This window comes from Oncorhynchus gorbuscha, linkage group LG22, assembly GCF_021184085.1.
Source record: "Oncorhynchus gorbuscha isolate QuinsamMale2020 ecotype Even-year linkage group LG22, OgorEven_v1.0, whole genome shotgun sequence".
Lineage (NCBI taxonomy): Eukaryota > Metazoa > Chordata > Actinopteri > Salmoniformes > Salmonidae > Oncorhynchus > Oncorhynchus gorbuscha.
The window spans coordinates 34,126,092-34,144,431 of NC_060194.1; the positions used below are offsets into that span (position 1 = coordinate 34,126,092).

An 18,340-nucleotide genomic window follows, 5' to 3' on the forward strand; every position below is an offset into this window, starting at 1 on the left:
ACTGAACCCTAACCGCGTGGACGAGTAGGTGCGGGCAAGAAACAGTTTCACACGGTTTGAAAAAAAACAAACAAAACAGTCAGGATTCATTCAAAATTAAAACTTTTATTTTTTGAAAACAAGTTTAATAATTCCTATTTTATCAACTCCTTCTGTATATATTTTCACAATTCGTTCCTCACACAATAGCAGTGACAAATATATCAGAGACTTCCAGCAGAAGCAAAGAAGCATAAGGCAATATTATCAAAGGAAAAGATTGCATGGGAAAATGTGCTTTTAATTAGGATATATATAAGCCATCCTTGTAGGATCAGCAAAACTAACCATATATCAGAGTCTAGGCCTGAGGAGCAACATCATCATACTTCTTTGCATAGATGAGTACATTTGGAAATTGGGATGGTATATACTGTGTTTGTGCAGCAAATAAACACAGATGCACCTGAGAAACAACAGACAGAAAAAGTATTAAGTCACATGTTCACAAACACATATATATCAAGGCATATATGGTCCAGGAAAGCACATGTATAACTATTACAGCATATCAGGAATGCTAACAAGATTGCTGGCAGAAGGGCTCCAGGTAGGAGTTGCCCATAGGGGCAGATCTAGGATCAGCTTACCGTCCCCAAATGATGACCAGGGAAAACCTTAGATCAGGGTCATTGGGCAACTACCAACTCTGGCAGAAGTACGTTTACTCTCTTAAAAGCAAAAGCGTGAGAGAAGTTTTATCATTCAGTTATCATCATTGATAGTCATCAGCCACCCCGTTAACATTGAGGTTCAAATGCAGTAAAGCCAACAGTACCGTTGCAAAAATGAAACAGAAAATCCCTTTTGATTTGTATTCTCTACTTAAGTATGAATAACCAAAAGCCTGTAAAGTTAAGGGCTCAGACACACCAGTAGTGTTTGCTGGCTGAGAGTACTTAGCATCTCTGAACGTAATTTCCGATTTTACATGTAGAATCCTGTGGAAAATGTAGGCAGTCAGATGTCTACAGCGGGTGGTCCCTACAACACAGCACGTTGAATGATCTGCTGACAAACACTAGAACCCCAATCCGTGCGATGTGCCATCTCTATGGAATTTACTCCCTGAACACATCGACTAGGACACATTTACCTCAAGCACTGATGGTGGGTCTTCTACTGGTGAGGGTGACCGTATGAGAGTGTGTTTACGTTGAAGATCAACAAGTGACACACACATAAATAAGAATTTTAAGGAGCAATATGTGGTAGCTAGCATGCTACAGATTTAAGACTGTCTTTGGTGAAAGCTGGAAAATTATTATTTGAGGCACTTTGGTAGGTGAGAGCGGTGACAAAGAAATGGTACATGTTAATAGTGCAAAGCACTGGTCATGGTGGAGAAAAGAACATTGAGAGAACAAGAACAGTGCACAAGCTCCCGTGCATTCAGTGGAGCTGAGTTGCGAACAGAGATAGAGCAGAGCAGGATGCCCTGCAGCGAGGCTGTAGAATCCAGTGCATGTCTTTGGTCGGCAATTAGAATGTCTGTCATGTTGGTATCAAGAGTTCTAAGACAATTACATTCTTGTTAGAATGCCGATTAGGAATGTTATCGACATGGAGTGTTTGGTGCCAACATGGAAGACAGTTTGGTTAACTCTCTGTAAGAATGGCTCTGGTGCATAAGGGAATGTAAGAGTGAGAGAAAGACCATCCAGGTCTGTCTCTTCTGTAAAATAAATCAAATTTACATCACAACTGTCCAACATCTTTCTCTAAAGGCTCCCTTTGAAAATCATTGTCTTCTGCAGTCATCTTGGCTATGGGGCAAGGACAGTGGCTGATACTGATCAGATGTCTCGGGGCATCCTACTCCACAATCAGTCCTGAGTCTGGGTCCTCCTCAGTCCTAACCTCTAGCTCCTCCTGCTTGACAGGGCAGGTCAAGGGCTGTAACTGCAGAGTCACTATCTGACTGGTGGTCTGTTCTGCACTAGCAGCCTGTCTCTCACACAGACTCCCCAGCAGCTGAGCAGTTCTGAAGACTGACCCATGCTGACCAGGCTGCAAAGACTGCACGTTCTGCAGGGTCCGCAGCATCTCAGCTGAGACTATAGGCAGATGCTGCTGCTGGATCAGACTGCTCCCTGGTGGCCGGAGGACTGTCCTGCGATGGGCTAAGGACGAGGCTGGGAGTTGGGTCTTGGGTTTTGGGCCGGGTCGGCGCCTCTGGGCTGCTGCTGGACCTGTGCTGGTCTGTCTGGGCCTATGGTAGCCTCTGGTAGCCTGGGGTGGGGGAAGGAAAGAATGCTCGTAGGACCCTAAATCGTCCAGGGATTGGTCGCTGTAGGGCAGACTGTCATCTGGGACGCCATCATCGCCATCGTCCTCTTCTTCCTCATGATTGTCTTGGTCCTCCTGGTCTTCATCGTCGCTGATGAAGACCATGTCTTTGGGCAGAGAGGCAAACTGGTAGACCAGCCTCTGACCCTCCACCTTGTTCAGAATCCCACGCTGGTAGTAGTACCTGTCAGGGACAGAGAGAGGACAGCTTTGATACACACACACCTGCAGGGACACAGACTGTAACTTATTATTATTGTAATGTAATTAATGTAACTACAGCGTACCGGAGTGCTCGGCCCATGGTCTCATAGTTCATGTCTGGTTTGTTCTTGTGTTTGCCCCAGAGTCTGGCCACAGCCTTGGAGTTGACCAGCTTAAAGATCCCTGCATGCCGATTGGTCCATTTGATGTAACGTGGGCAGGCCTGTCTGTCCTGGAGAAGCTCAATCAGGAACTGCCACAAGAACATAGTGTTACCTGAAACAGGTGAGGGAGAGGTGAGATGGAGTGTGTGTCTGTTTGTGTGTATGTACCAGAGGAGAACGGCAGGTAGCCTAGTGGTTAGCGCGTTGGGCTAGTGACCGAAAGGTTGCTAGATCGAATCCCGAGCTGACAAGGTAAAAAAAAAAAATCATAAATCTGTCATTCTGCCCCTGAACACTGTTCCTAGGCTGTCATTGTAATTAAGAATTTGTTCTTAACTGACTTGCCTAGATAAATTTAAAAAACGACCGCCTCTTCTCATTGAAGCCACAAAGTTCAAGGCCGACCGTGGTACTGCATGCATTGTTTGCAGAAAACAGGATCCCCATTATAGTGAATGGGAAAATAGGTATCTACATGGTCATTCTTTGTGTAAACATATATATTTTTAAGACAATCTTGGAACCAATAATTGCTTCTACAAGACCAGATTATTTTAAAATCACATAAAGTAGAAGTTATAAGGGTAATTTAGTTGCTAATGAAATCCTGCCGTACCCCAGTCAGTCTTGAGATACTCAATAAGAGCGTATGTTATGCATCAGTTAGTGCTATCCGGGGTCCTTGGGACCTCCCTGTCCTAAACCCTAACCCCTACCTAACCATAAGCCTTACCATTTTAAAATGTCAACTTCAATGTGGTAGGGACGTCCCAAGGATACCAAATAGCAATAACCGTTATGTAGCCATAAGACACCATCTTAACCGACTTCCTTGTCTTCAAATGCACTATTGAGTCTTCACATAGAAATGAATGGTATCACGTGATTGATCATATACAGCCATTGGTGTGTACCTTTGCTGTATTTGCCCCTCTTGAATGTGATGTCCGGTGTGGGGGATTCAGGCCTTTTGGATTTCTTAGCTAAAATGCATAACAGAGTAGTTGTTATGTCACAATGTCATTTTGACATTGTCAAAATGACAGTAGTCCATAAATGGCCAGGTGAGAAAGAAAAAGTAGTTGTATTGTCAAAAATGATGAGCAGGCATACGAGCTAAGGTTGTTGTGGTTATGATTACAATTTATAGTTTAAAAGCATGGCCAGATAATGACAATCTAACCTCTCTTCTTCTTTGGTTGCTCAGCAACAGTCTCCCTCTGCAGTGTGACCCACTGGGGCTGGCCCAGAGCTCCCACAAGGCCTTCCGCTGACACCGTCAATTGGTGGGTAACGGGTGACGTGATGACATCACCCAGGGCAGGGACGTACAGCTGGGCTAGAGGGGAGGAGACAAACACACTGTTAGGGGTTACAGTGTAATAAATGAGTCTACAAGGAGACAATTTGATTATATATGAGAACAGGATTAATTCATCTGCTCCAAGCAGAGCAGAAATATAGATGCTTGTTTGCACTAGGGAGTGATACAAAGAAACCTGGGGTGCGTTCAGCAGGATGCAATGTTTTGGAACATTCCCGATGTAGAATAACATGCCCCTCTGACATGTATAATAAGGGATCATATCAGCTCTGAAACGTTCAACAATGTTTGGCAACTGAACGTGGCCATTGTGATGGTAGACAAGCTCCAAACCCAGTTAGATTTGTTTACGCAAAGACTGAGTTAGAGTCAAAACAAGTTACTCCCTGAGCTACTAACTTAAACTAGCTGTGTGTGTGTGTGTGTGTGTGTGTGTGTGTGTGTGTGTGTGTGTGTGTGTGTGTGTGTGTGTGTGTGTGTGTGTGTGTGTGTGTGTGTGTGTGTGTGTGTGTGTGTGTGTGTGTGTGTGTGTGTGTGTGTGTGTGTGTGTGTGTGTGTGTGTGTCTCACTGTAGTGCTGTTGGTCCAGAGAGAGGGAGTCAGGGGAGTCCATGTTGAGGAGAGCCTCAGCTGCCACCAGTGTTTCCATGGTTTCCTCATCTCCACTCTCACTGTCCTCCACTGGAGACGGAGAGATAGGAGAGAGATTGGGATACAGGGAAGATATGTAGAGAGAGAGGCGGGGTAATGTGTCAGCATGACATCATGGCTCTGTCTGTGGGCCTATCCCTAGTGATGGGACAGTGGGAGTAAACAAGAGGGCTATCTAGCTTCTACACTGTTAGCTAGCATAGCTGGAGCAGAATGGTATCGAATACACCAAACACATGGATGGTTTCTATGTGTGTGATGCCATTCCATTTGCGCAGTTTTAGCCATTATGAGCCTTCTTCCCCTTAGCAGCCTCCACTGCTTTCTATCACAACAAAAGTCTAACTGTATATTCGCTGGCTAGCAAAATCAAGCTTAAACTGAGATGGCCATAATAATGTTGTAACAGGCCATGGCTGAACGATTGAACTAAAGTTAGCTAACATGCTAGAAAGTAGACAAGTGAAGCTACAAACCCATTGGCTACACATTTACTTGCATTAACAGCCTCACTACTAAATCATTAGTTTCACAAACGGTTTACTCCAGAGAGCTAGCAACATGATAAGCAACTTTGTCAAAGCTGCAGGAGCCACAAGACGTGTATTTTGTTTCACTTCCTGGATTTTCCAACTTCTCTGATTGGTTCAAGTGTGAAGGCCACAGTATGCATGTGCTCAGCCAGCTTTATGATCTTTGTTTACAGCCCCCTCATCAAAATGAGTAGAGATATCTGGGTCATTCCTACCTTGACGTGCATTTTGGACCTCATAACTTTTTGGGGGGAAAGTTGAAATATAAAAGAAAAAATGTATTCTATCAGAAAAAGGACATTTGACTTTCAGGCACTTTGTGTGCATTTTCCAAACTGTTAGGTGTATAATCATAACAGGGTGGAAATTTGGAGCCTAAATTAGCCATAGCTCTGTGAGTGAGCAAGATTGAGCTAGCATAATGGTGAACACTTGAACAGGACTTTAACTTCTCTATCAAACATATTTTACCATTTTGAAAAGTGGTTAATTTTCTCTATAGTTTAGCCTAACAGGGTGGACATGAATGGGACATAAAGACTAACAACATGAAACATGGAAAGACGGACAGTGGTGGAAAAAGTACTCAATTGTTATACTTGAGTAAAAGTAAAGACAGCCAAATGGTGCAACTAAAAGTAAAAGTTACCTAGTAAAATACTACTGAGTAAAGTTTAAAAGTATCTGGTTTTAAAAATGTACTTAAGTAGAGAGGTGAAAAAAGTACTTAATTGTCATACTTGAGTAAAAGTAAAATTCCTTATTTTAAGCAAACCAGAAAGGCACACGCCAACACTCAGGCATCATTTAGAAACGCAGTTTTGTGTTTAGTGAGTCCGCCGGATCAGAGGTAGTTGGAATGACTATGTGTTATATTGATAGGTGAATGAATTGGACAATAATTCTGTCCTGCCTGAGGATTCTAACTGTAATGAGTACTTTTTGGTGTCAGGGAAAATGTATAGGTGTAAAAAGTACATATTTTCATTAGGAATGTAGTGGAGTAAATAGTAAAAGTTGTCAAAAAGATAAATAGTAAAGTTAAGTACAGATGACACCACCTTGAGATAGTGTGGGGTATTGTAGCAAAGGGGTTGTTTTCTTAAATGGAGAATTGCAACAAACTAACAGGGTGGAAAGTGATAACAGGGTCACAGAAGTGATATTTCCTGTGAACAGAAAAGACACTGCATTATAGGAATAACCCAGCTAGGGTATTCTTTCTAAATGACCCAGCTAGGGTATTCTTTCTAAATGACCCAGCTAGGGTATTCTTTCTAAATGACCCAGCTAGGGTATTCTTTCTAAATGACCCAGCTAGGGTATTCTTTCTAAATGACCCAGCTAGGGTATTCTTTCTAAATGACCCAGCTAGGGTATTCTTTCTAAATGACCCAGCTAGGGTATTCTTTCTAAATGACCCAGCTAGGGTATTCTTTCTAAATGACCCAGCTAGGGTATTCTTTTCTAAATGACCCAGCTAGGGTATTCTTTCTAAATGACCCAAATGCTAGGGTATTCTTTCTAAATGTATATTCTTTCTAAATGACCCAGCTAGGGTATTCTTTCTAAATGACCCAGCTAGGGTATTCTTTCTAAATGACCCAGCTAGGGTATTCTTTCTAAATGACCCAGCTAGGTATTCTTTCTAAATGACCCAGCTAGGGTATTCTTTCTAAATGACCCAGCTAGGGTATTCTTTCTAAATGACCCAGCTAAATGACCCAGCTAGGGTATTCTTTCTAAATGACCCAGCTAGGGTATTCTTTCTAAATGACCCAGCTAGGTATTCTTTCTAAATGACCCAGCTAGGGTATTCTTTCTAAATGACCCAGCTAGGGTATTCTTTCTAAATGACCCAGCTAGGGTATTCTTTCTAAATGACCCAGCTAGGGTATTCTTTCTAAATGACCCAGCTAGGGTATTCTTTCTAAATGACCCAGCTAGGGTATTCTTTCTAAATGACCCAGCTAGGGTAATGACCCAGCTAGGGTATTCTTTCTAAATGACCCAGCTAGGGTATTCTTTCTAAATGACCCAGCTAGGGTATTCTTTCTAAATGACCCAGCTAGGGTATTCTTTCTAAATGACCCAGCTAGGGTATTCTTTCTAAATGACCCAGCTAGGGTATTCTTTCTAAATGACCCAGCTAGGGTATTCTTTCTAAATGACCCAGCTAGGGTATTCTTTCTGGGGTATTCTTTCTAAATGACCCAGCTAGGGTATTCTTTCTAAATGACCCAGCTAGGTATTCTTTCTAAATGACCCAGCTAGGGTATTCTTTCTAAATGACCCAGCTAGGGTATTCTTTCTAAATGACCCAGCTAGGGTATTCTTTCTAAATGACCCAGCTAGGGTATTCTTTCTAAATGACCCAGCTAGGGTATTCTTTCTGAATGACCCAGCTAGGGTATTCTTTCTAAATGACCCAGCTATTTCTTTCTAAATGACCCAGCTAGGGTATTCTTTCTAAATGACCCAGCTAGGGTATTCTTTCTAAATGACCCAGCTAGGGTATTCTTTCTAAATGACCCAGCTAGGGTATTCTTTCTAATGACCCAGCTAGGGTATTCTTTCTAAATGACCCAGCTAGGGTATTCTTTCTAAATGACCCAGCTAGGGTATTCTTTCTAAATGACCCAGCTAGGGTATTCTTTCTAAATGACCCAGCTAGGGTATTCTTTCTAAATGACCCAGCTAGGTATTCTTTCTAAATGACCCAGCTAGGGTATTCTTTCTAAATGACCCAGCTAGGGTATTCTTTCTAAATGACCCAGCTAGGGACCCAGCTATTCTTTCTAAATGACCCAGCTAGGGTATTCTTTCTAAATGACCCAGCTAGGACCCAGCTATTCTTTCTAAATGACCCAGCTAGGGTATTCTTTCTAAATGACCCAGCTAGGGTATTCTTTCTAAATGACCCAGCTAGGGTATTCTTTCTCCCAGCTAGGGTATTCTTTCTAAATGACCCAGCTAGGGTATTCTTTCTAAATGACCCAGCTAGGTATTCTTTCTAAATGACCCAGCTAGGGTATTCTTTCTAAATGACCCAGCTAGGGTATTCTTTCTAAATGACCCAGCTAGGGTATTCTTTCTAAATGACCCAGCTAGGGTATTCTTTCTAAATGACCCAGCTAGGGTATTCTTTCTAAATGACCCAGCTAGGGTATTCTTTCTAAATGACCCAGCTAGGGTATTCTTTCTGAATGACCCAGCTAGGGTATTCTTTCTAAATGACCCAGCTAGGGTATTCTTTCTAAATGACCCAGCTAGGGTATTCTTTCTAAATGACCCAGCTAGGGTATTCTTTCTAAATGACCCAGCTAGGGTATTCTTTCTAAATGACCCAGCTAGGGTATTCTTTCTAAATGACTGAATGACCCAGCTAGGGTATTCTTTCTAAATGACCCAGCTAGGGTATTCTTTCTAAATGACCCAGCTAGGGTATTCTTTCTGAATGACCCAGCTAGGGTATTCTTTCTGAATGACCCAGCTAGGGTATTCTTTCTGAATGACCCAGCTAGGGTATTCTTTCTAAATGACCCAGCTAGGGTATTCTTTCTAAATGACCCAGCTAGGGTATTCTTTCTAAATGACCCAGCTAGGGTATTCTTTCTGAATGACCCAGCTAGGGTATTCTTTCTAAATGACCCAGCTAGGGTATTCTTTCTAAATGACCCAGCTAGGGTATTCTTTCTGAATGACCCAGCTAGGGTATTCTTTCTGAATGACCCAGCTAGGGTATTCTTTCTAAATGCCTCGTTATATAGAAGCTAAGTTAGCCACAGTACTAAACTACAGTATTTTAGACTGAAACTGCTCAGTTGTTATACTCCAGTAAGGAAATGTGCTATAAACACATCAGATAGCATCTTAGTCAAAGTAGTTAGTGTGCTAGATAACCTTTCTACCATAGCAAGCTAACCGGCTAACCACCTGAATGTACTGACTGACTGCACAAAGTCTGTATCATGAATTGTTTTGCCCAGCACAGTTTAGGATGTGCATATCACCCTCCTGTTATACACAGACATTTTCTCTCAGGAGCTGAATGAAGCCTCGGAGCCTACACCCCCCAGCTATACAGAAAAACCCCTACCTGTTAGTCAGACCCCTTACCCTAACATCTTACCCAAACGTAACCCTCCTAATCTACTACGTCAATGTGTCTGTTTCTGTCTACAGGTGCTGTTGATAATGCCAAGAAGGCCAAGCTGCTCAACCCCAGATTGCCTTCATTAGACCGTGCGTGTTTGTTGTTACCTGTTGTTAGCAGGTGGTCTTCTGTGTGTGTCTGCTCACAGGCCAGGCCTGTGTAGGAGAGCAGGTGGGATTGTGGGATCTGCTCCACTATCACTGCAGGATAGGCCAAGTGCTCATCCAGCTGCAACACAGGGACAAATGATCTATCACTCACTTCAATTGAGTTATTTTACATTTGAGCCAATGCTTTATTTAATAATTTCCAATATCTAATGTTTGATATTGTAAGACAACAGTCAAGGTAAGGCTTGAACCAGCAACTCTGCAGTTAAATTGGAAGGGTACTAACATCTGTGCCACGAGGTTCTGAAATCTTGGCAGAGGTTGTACACTGACATACAGTGAGGCTAGACTTTAGGGTTTTAACTTAAGAGTTGTGTGAGTGAGAGGACAACTTTCACTGTTCCTATTTGAAATAGGTCAGTATGTTCCCAATGTAAATTGGTGCTGATCTTTCAATGACTATGGCTGACGTTATCCTCATGTTATCCTTGGCTACTCTACATGTAGATTCTATCTCTGATTCAATACAGCTTATCTGCACTTTGATATGTCATTTCCCAAGTGGTTCTCCACTGACGTGTGATTTTAAGAGGCTTGATGTTTTATCGGTTGGTGTGCAAACACACACACACACACACACACACACACACACACACACACACACACACACACACACACACACACACACACACACACACACACACACACACACACACACACACACACACACACACACACACACACACACACACACACACACGGTTGTTCCCACCTGTAGTCCATTGTTCACGTGGTCGCTGGCAAACTCAAAGATGAGTTCCGTCTGCTGCAGCATGGAAGACATCCCAGAATACTCCAATAACAGGTCTACGATGTCATCATCCCAGCATTCCACATCAGATGTCCAACAGTTTCACACAACCAACACGTTCTACGTTCCAAAGCACCAAGTTACAGGTGTCAAATCACAGGTTCTGTGTTCCAGAAGTTCCTGAGCAGAGAGAGTCGTATCAAAAGCTTCCCCCTGTCTGTTTCTCACAGGTCCTCCTGAGGATGAGTCACTCTTAACTGCATGCCTGAACAGCACAGCGATTAAACTGTCTAAATGAAAGTAACTTCAGATAAATAGCTGGCTAGTAACTCGTTCCTCACTCCAGCACAGTGGCTTGACCTCTCAGAAGAGTGAGTGTTGGCTTGGCTAGTTGGTTAAATGGTTGAGGTAAAATCCTGCAGGAGTCCTCAGTAGATGTTCCATAGATGAGATGTTGAACAGGAGCAGACAGAGAATTTGCAGGGAGAATCAATTACTTGTTTCCTTCTCTCTTTCTAACTTTCTACCCTCGATGAAGAAGTGGAGGCCACCAACGGTCCTGTGGTCTCAACCTGAGAAAAAGGAACAGAGAGAGACTGGTGGTGGGAGGGAGGGAGAAGAGAAAGAGATTACATTAGAGAAGTCTCTTCAAGCCATGATAACTCTACTTGTAGACTACATAAGCCACACTCTTTCTGATCAAAGTGCAGACAGTGAACAGAATCACATGATCAGGGCTCTATAAACTCCGCTGGCAGAACAGTAGTCTGTGGGTTCAGTCTGTTAGTGAGGGGCAAAAACACTGTCCTCTGACAAACTGAGCCAAGGCCTCTTATAACAAGCAACTGTTTATATTCATATCCCTCTTATCACACTATTATGCCACACAGACCTTCTGCTCTCTTTCTCTCAGCTCTCACACGCACTGCTTTCTTATCTCCCTTTCTAAAGAGACCAGCAACAGGAAAGAAGCTTCCGGACTGCGTCATGAGTGTGTTTGTGTGTGTGTGTATGGGGGAGGGGTGGGAGGAGGCAAAAAATGAGCAACTGCGCCTGCTCAGAGAACCTAATGCTCAGGTCGGACAATGGACTTCTGCATTAGGGTGTGTATCATCCATACACTGTGCCAGGTCACCCTGACGTGTGTGTGTGTGTGTGTGTGTCAGTTTGAAGGGAGAGGAAACTCCTCATTCGGAGATATGGTGCTTTCCCTCTGGTCAGGGCAGGCACGTCTGGAATGTGTTTGGAGTAGTTCATATGAGAGATAAGCACAGAGCGAACAGACAGACACAGGGTTACATTACTACAGAGAGAAGGAATCACAAAAAGTGCTAGGTAATGATTGCCTGTGTTTTCGACGGCTGTTTAATCTTATTAGGATTTCTTCACACCCCGACACAGACTGTAATGTACATTTTCTAGACAAACACTCATAAGGAATTTGTTGCGTTATCAATAAGAAACAAGACTGAAAAACCTACATCTTCGCCCATCACTCCAACATCATTATAACAGGGTACTGTTGTTCCACCAATTGAGTACTTTTGGGTAGTGTAATTAATTTGGTGAAGAAAAAAACAACTTTTATTTTACCTAATTTTAACATTCTGTCCATCATAAAAGAGCACATGTTCAACTTTTTCCCATCTTAAGAGGTAAGAGGTTAAAGATCTACAAAAATTGTATCTTTCAACAGGGGTTGATTTTTATTTTGTCTAACTTTGTCTATTGCAACAAATGATGGTGGAAACTATTTTAAAAATAAATTATGATTGCCGAATACTTTTGAAAATATGCCGGGCACGTGATGTAGGCTAATCACGTACCAATAAGCTCCACTCCACATTTAATGCTAAATGCCTACTGCTTGCCAAATAAAAAATGTATGTTTCTTTGCAGAACAGGGATTGTCCTGATGTGCAAGAATGCCTGAAATGCTTGGCCTTGCTTATCTGGTTGGCTTGGAGGTTTCACCATCCAATTATTTCAGATCTACAGGAATGCAAGTTTCAGCAAGGCATGGACCGTGGCAATATGTTGGTACATGATAATTATTAGAATATGGAAAATATTAGTCAATTAGTACATTTTATCCATGCTGGCTTTCGCAGGCTACATGAGACAAAAAAACTGATAGGTGGGGGGGCATAGTTTTATGCGTCGCCAATTTATTAATGCACAATTGACCTAAATGGGTAATTGAAACACTTCAACCACTACATTTTTATTTACACTGTAGGTTTTTGCAAAAAAAAATGTATTTTTTAAGGTGTGACATCATTATGTCCAGCTGTTTTCATATATATATGCCATTTAGCAGACGCTTTTATCCAAAGCGACTTACAGTCATGTGTGCATACATTCTACGTATGGGTGGTCCCGGGGATCGAACCCACTACCCTGGCGTTACAAGCGCCATGCTCTACCAACTGAGCTACAGAAGGACCACACACAGGGTAGATCAATGGAAACTCACCCTAGCAGATAATTGTTGCATGTATTTTCTATGCAAACTTTCTAAATGTCGACAAAGAAAATCATTATCACTGGAAAAATGTTGTGGAAATATAGCTATTGAAATCAACCATCAATCCCCCTTCTTTAAATCAGCCATCAATCCCCCTTCTTTAAATCAGCCATCAATCCCCCTCCTTTAAATCAGCCATCAATCCCCCTCCTTTAAATCAGCCATCAATCCCCCTTCTTTAAATCAGCCATCAATCCCCCTTCTTTAAATCAGCCATCAATCCCCCTTCTTTAAATCAGCCATCAATCCCCCTTCTTTAAATCAGCCCTAAATCCCCCTTCTTTAAATCAGCCCTAAATCCTCCTTCTTTAAATCAGCCCTAAATCCTCCTTCTTTAAATCAGCCATCAATCCCCCTTCTTTAAATCAGCCATCAATCCCCCTTCTTTAAATCAGCCATCAATCCCCCTTCTTTAAATCAGCCATCAATCCCCTTCTTTAAATCGGCCATCAATCCCCCTTCTTTAAATCGGCCCTAAATCCCCCTCTTTAAATCGGCCCTAAATCCCCTTCTTTAAATCGGCCCTAAATCCCCCTTCTTTAAATCGGCCCTAAATCCCCCTTCTTTAAATCAGCCATAAATCCCCCTTCTTTAAATCAGCCATAAATCCTCCTGTGACAGAGGAAATGGAAGCTTGTTGTGTGCAACAGGGTGGGGCAATTGAATGCAAGCTTTATTTTATTTATTTTTTAACACAATAAAAACTACACAGTTGGCTTGTTACAGTGTGATCGATTTGCTCGCTTTTCCACCACAAAACCTGCTTTTCCACTATGATTTGACAATTAGATGTTCAATGTTTCTTTAGATAAAATTTAAAAAATGAGTCACCATAGCAGGGTTGACATTAAAACGAGTCACCATAGCAGGGTTGACATTAAAACGAGTCACCATAGCAGGGTTGGCATTAAAACGAGTCACCATAGCAGGGTTGGCATTAAAATGAGTCACCATAGCAGGGTTGACATTAAAAGGAGTCACCATAGCAGGGTTGACATTAAAACGAGTCACCATAGCAGGGTTGACATTAAAAGGAGTCACCATAGCAGGGTTGACATTAAAACGAGTCACCATAGCAGGGTTGACATTAAAACGAGTCACCATAGCAGGGTTGACATTAAAACGAGTCACCATAGCAGGGTTGACATTAAAACGAGTCACCATAGCAGGGTTGACATTAAAATGAGTCACCATAGCAGGGTTGACATTAAAACGAGTCACCATAGCAGGGTTGACATTAAAATGAGTCACCATAGCAGGGTTGACATTAAAATGAGTCACCATAGCAGGGTTGACATTAAAACGAGTCACCATAGCAGGGTTGACATTAAAACAGTCACCATAAAATGAGTCACCATAGCAGGGTTGACATTAAAATGAGTCACCATAGCAGGGTTGACATTAAAACGAGTCACCATAGCAGGGTTGGCATTAAAATGAGTCACCATAGCAGGGTTGGCATTAAAATGAGTCACCATAGCAGGGTTGGCATTAAAATGAGTCACCATAGCAGGGTTGGCATTAAAATGAGTCACCATAGCAGGGTTGACATTAAAATGAGTCACCATAGCAGGATTGACATTAAAACGAGTCACCATAGCAGGGTTGGCATTAAAACGAGTCACCATAGCAGGGTTGACATTAAAACGAGTCACCATAGCAGGGTTGACATTAAAATGACTCACCATAGCAGGGTTGACATTAAAATGACTCACCATAGCAGGGTTGACATTAAAATGACTCACCATAGCAGGGTTGACATTAAAATGAGGAACAGACGTAAATAGATCACACTAATCACACGAAATAAAAACATTTCTTGACACTTTGTCAAAGCAACAAAATAACTAGGGCTTTACAATGGTGGTGAAAACGAGGATACATTTTGGGGTTTAAATGGGTTTAAATCTTCCTAGAAGTCACAGAGGGACGCTTTAAGTCTTTATTCATATCAAAAAACAGATGTATTGCATTTTCCATGTGGTTTATTTCAATGGGCACTTCATTGAATAAGCTTTTAAAATGCAATATTGGTGCACAACTTGTAAAATATCAAAGGGACACAAAACGCACTCTTTACGTCGATTGACCCAACACCATCATCACGTGACTGAAACAATCAACCCCGAACAGCAACCCAGCCCTGTCCTCTCTGTGTTTAAGGCCTTGTCCTTGTTGCCACGTTATATAGACTGTAATATAGACTTTTCTATTGTGTTGTTGACTGTACATTTGTTTATTCCATGTGTAACTCTGTGTTGTTGTTTGTGTCGCACTGCTTTGCTTTATCTTGGCCAGGTGGCAGTTGTAAATGAGAACTGAGAACTCAACTGGCCTACCTGGTTAAATAAAACAATTCAATTAAAGATAGGATAACATGCACACACGCTCCTTTACTTTGTAGGTTTTCCCCTCCTCCACCTCTCTATTTGTTCACTCAGTCACTCACATTTTCTCTCCACTCTTTTACTCACCTGTCCTCCACTCTTCAGGCAGTTACTGACTGTTGTAAGCACCAGAAAATCCTGTTTTGCTGTTTCTGTCCTACCATGACCTCTCTTTCTCACACACAGTAGGTAAACAACCACGTACAGGTAACATGCACCATGACGACAGTTGTTGTGCTACACGCCTCTGTTTACCTGAGCTCCTCCCACTCTATCCTTAAACCCCTTAGAGAGAGACTTCCCATGAGATAGCCTGAGAGCTGCTCACAGGTCAGACATCATGCATGCTATATTCATGCCGATGCATTTTGAATGTCAGTATTTTCTGTTTTGCCTGTTCAGTAGATATGTTGCTCTTTGTGTTGTATCTTCCATAGTGTGTGTGTGTGTGTGTGCACGCGTGCGTGCATGTGACGGCTGAGAGAGCAAGATGCGACTGAGGCTGTTATCGCACAGGAAGCACAACCCATTCTGTGGGCTCCACTTCCTCCTGAGAGAGCGGGAGGGAGCCAAACAACGCTGGAACAGCTGTCACCACGGAGAGAAATGTTCCATTGTACGTCTGCCAGGCTGCCATCTTGTATTGTGGTTGTTTTGAATGTTGGGTTATCGCTAACGCTTCCCCATGTTCTATGTGCTGTATATTTCCCAATATTGTTAAATGACTCCTTGTTTCCATGGACAATGGTGACGAGAGGAGGTTTTTAAGAATGTTTGGAACATGACACAGTCCATCTAGAAGGTTCATCCATCACATGTGTTGGTGTCTGTGGCTTCAGTCATGTGATCTGATCCTGTGAAGTTGCTGCCAGACCCTTAGGGACAGTGATAAGCTCCATAACACACTCGCTGTCCTTTGTGTGTGTGTGTGTGTGTGTGTGTGTGTGTGTGTGTGTGTGTGTGTGTGTGTGTGTGTGTGTGTGTGTGTGTGTGTGTGTGTGTGTGTGTGTGTGTGTGTGTGTGTGTGTGTGTGTGTGTGTGAAGAGCATTGTGAATTAGGCCAGGCTGGTAGGGGAATAGGGTGGGGAGCCGATAAGCTTCCCCTGTTGCCCGGGGTGACTGGGCCTGGCCAATCTAACATGGAGGAATTATGAGGCGATTCTGAATAACACAGCTGTGTGTTTTTGTGATTTTAAAATCTCACCCCCCTTTCTGTGTATGACTTGTGTGTACGTATGTGTGGCCCTGTGTGAGTGTGTGTGTGTTTGCTCGCTCGCATAAACACTGAACAAAAACGTAAACGCAACATATAAAGTGCTGGTTCCATGTTTCATGAGCTGAAAGTAAATGATCCCAGAAATGTTCCATATGCACAAAAACCTTATTTCTCTTAAATGTTGTGCACAAATTTGTTTACATCCACGTTTACCAAGATAATCCATACACCTGACAGGTGTAGCATATCAAGAAGCTAATTAAACAGCATGATCATTACACAGGTGCACCTTGTGCTGGGGACAATAAAAGGCCACTTTAAAATGTGCAGTTTTGTTACACAACACAATGCCACAGATGTCAAGTTGAGGGAGAGTACAATTGGAATGCTGACTGCAGGAATGTCCACCAGAGCTGTTGCCAGAGAATTGAATGTTCATTTCTCTACAATTAGCCGCCTCCAAGTCATTTTAGAGAATTTGGCAGTACGTCCAACCAGCCTCATAACCGCAGACCTTGTGTATGGCATTGTGTGGGAGAGCGGTTTGTTGATGTCAATGTTGCGAACAGAGTGCCCCATGGTGGCATTGGGATTATGATATGGGCAGGCATAAGTTACAGACAACGAACACAGTTGCATTTTATCTATGGCAATTTAAATGCACAAAAATACAGTGACAAGATCGTGAGGCCCATTTTTTGTTAATGTATCTGTGACCAACATATGCATATGTAACCGATGTGTAATGGCTAGCTAGTTAGCGGTGGTGTGCGATAATAGCGTTTCAATCGGTGACGTCACTCGCTCTGAGACCTTGAAGTAGTTGTTCCCCTTGCTCTGCAAAGGCTGATGCTTTTGTGGCACGATGGGTAACGATGCTTTGTGGGTGTCAGTTGTTGATGTGTGCAGAGGATCTCTGGTTCGAGGCGAGGAGAGGGACGGAAGCTATACTGTTACACACATCTGTATTCCCAGTCATGTGAAATCCATATATTAGGGCATAATGAATTTGTCAATTGACTGATTTCCTCATAACTGTAACTCAGTAAAATCAATGACATTGTTGCATGTTGCATTTATATTTTTGTTCAATATATATGTGTATACTACAAAGTTACAGGTGCCTGGTAACTTTATGTAAGTACTCTAAAGCTAAACAAACAGATACAATATAAGATATGTATGTATTCTCAAGAACACATGCCAAACGCACAATTTCTGCAATGCTCAACTGTAGAGCACTAAACGCTTTCACTTTCACTTCAGCCTCAATCTACTACACCACATGTGTCAAACTCACTCCACCGAGCGCCGAATGTCTGCGGTTTCCGCTCCACCCTTGTACTTGATTGATTAAGGTCACTAATTAGTAAGGAACTCCCCTCACCTGGTTGTCTACGTCTTAACAGGAAGGAAAAACCAAAAACCCGCTGGCACTAGGCAGTCCGTGGATATGAGTTTGACACCCCTGCATGACACAGACCCACCTCCTATTATTAACATAATAGCATTATCTTTGTAAATTTGCCTTTTATCGCTTCTGCTCTGCGATAGGAGCAGTGCGCTTACCTTGTGTTGTATGTTACTGCTGTGCTGTGTATGTGTGTAGCAGCTGGCTGGTACAATACGGACAAAGCTGAGAACAGGAAACTGTTTTTTACCCCTCCTGTGACAAAAAACAAACTCCGGTAAGAGAATGCATTTTCGCACAGATATAGGTTCAGCTTAAAGTCCTCAAACCCTCACAGTAACCACTAGGGGGGGAAATACAAAGCCGACCTCAGATCAGTATCCAGACTTCATACTTCTCCGCAAACAGCGCTGCTTCCTCTTTCCCCTAAGGGCCCCTCCCACAGTGAATTCTTATTGGCCACCTGTCCTGAAGTAGAGGTAATCCAACGTGCTAATCATCTAAGGCAGCGTTTCCCAA

General features: G+C 42.6%; 1 protein-coding gene across 6 annotated transcripts; it reads right to left on the minus strand.

Annotated features, from left to right (window-relative positions):
• Window positions 1–85: 85 nt before the first annotated feature.
• On the minus strand, window positions 86–18,129 carry LOC124009562 (ETS-related transcription factor Elf-1-like). 6 transcript variants are annotated; one of them, XM_046321458.1, is made up of 8 exons: window positions 17,980–18,129; window positions 10,242–10,876; window positions 9,467–9,587; window positions 4,590–4,700; window positions 3,880–4,035; window positions 3,611–3,679; window positions 2,616–2,808; window positions 86–2,512 (listed from the first exon to the last, which is right to left on the minus strand). In XM_046321458.1, the coding sequence occupies exons 2-8, from the start codon at window positions 10,311–10,313 to the stop codon at window positions 1,855–1,857; spliced, it is 1,380 nt and encodes a 459-aa protein (XP_046177414.1). In that variant the 5' UTR covers window positions 10,314–10,876; window positions 17,980–18,129; the 3' UTR covers window positions 86–1,854. The 6 variants fall into 6 exon arrangements, with proteins under 6 accessions (XP_046177414.1, XP_046177418.1, XP_046177415.1 ...); XM_046321462.1 differs by lacking the exon at window positions 17,980–18,129 and adding an exon at window positions 17,798–17,816; XM_046321459.1 differs by lacking the exon at window positions 17,980–18,129 and adding an exon at window positions 15,282–15,632.
• Window positions 18,130–18,340: the final 211 nt, after the last annotated feature.

Excerpts from the sequence above, each read along its gene's own strand:
- LOC124009562 (XM_046321458.1), bottom strand. The coding sequence starts at position 10,313 with ATGTCTTCCATGCTGCAGCAGACGGAACTCATCTTTGAGTTTGCCAGC. Across the intron at positions 9,588-10,241 it reads ACGTGAACAATGGACTACAG|CTGGATGAGCACTTGGCCTA; the intron begins GTGGGAACAACC and ends CCTGTGTTGCAG. Across the intron at positions 2,809-3,610 it reads GAGGGGCAAATACAGCAAAG|GTAACACTATGTTCTTGTGG; the intron begins GTACACACCAAT and ends CACCTGTTTCAG.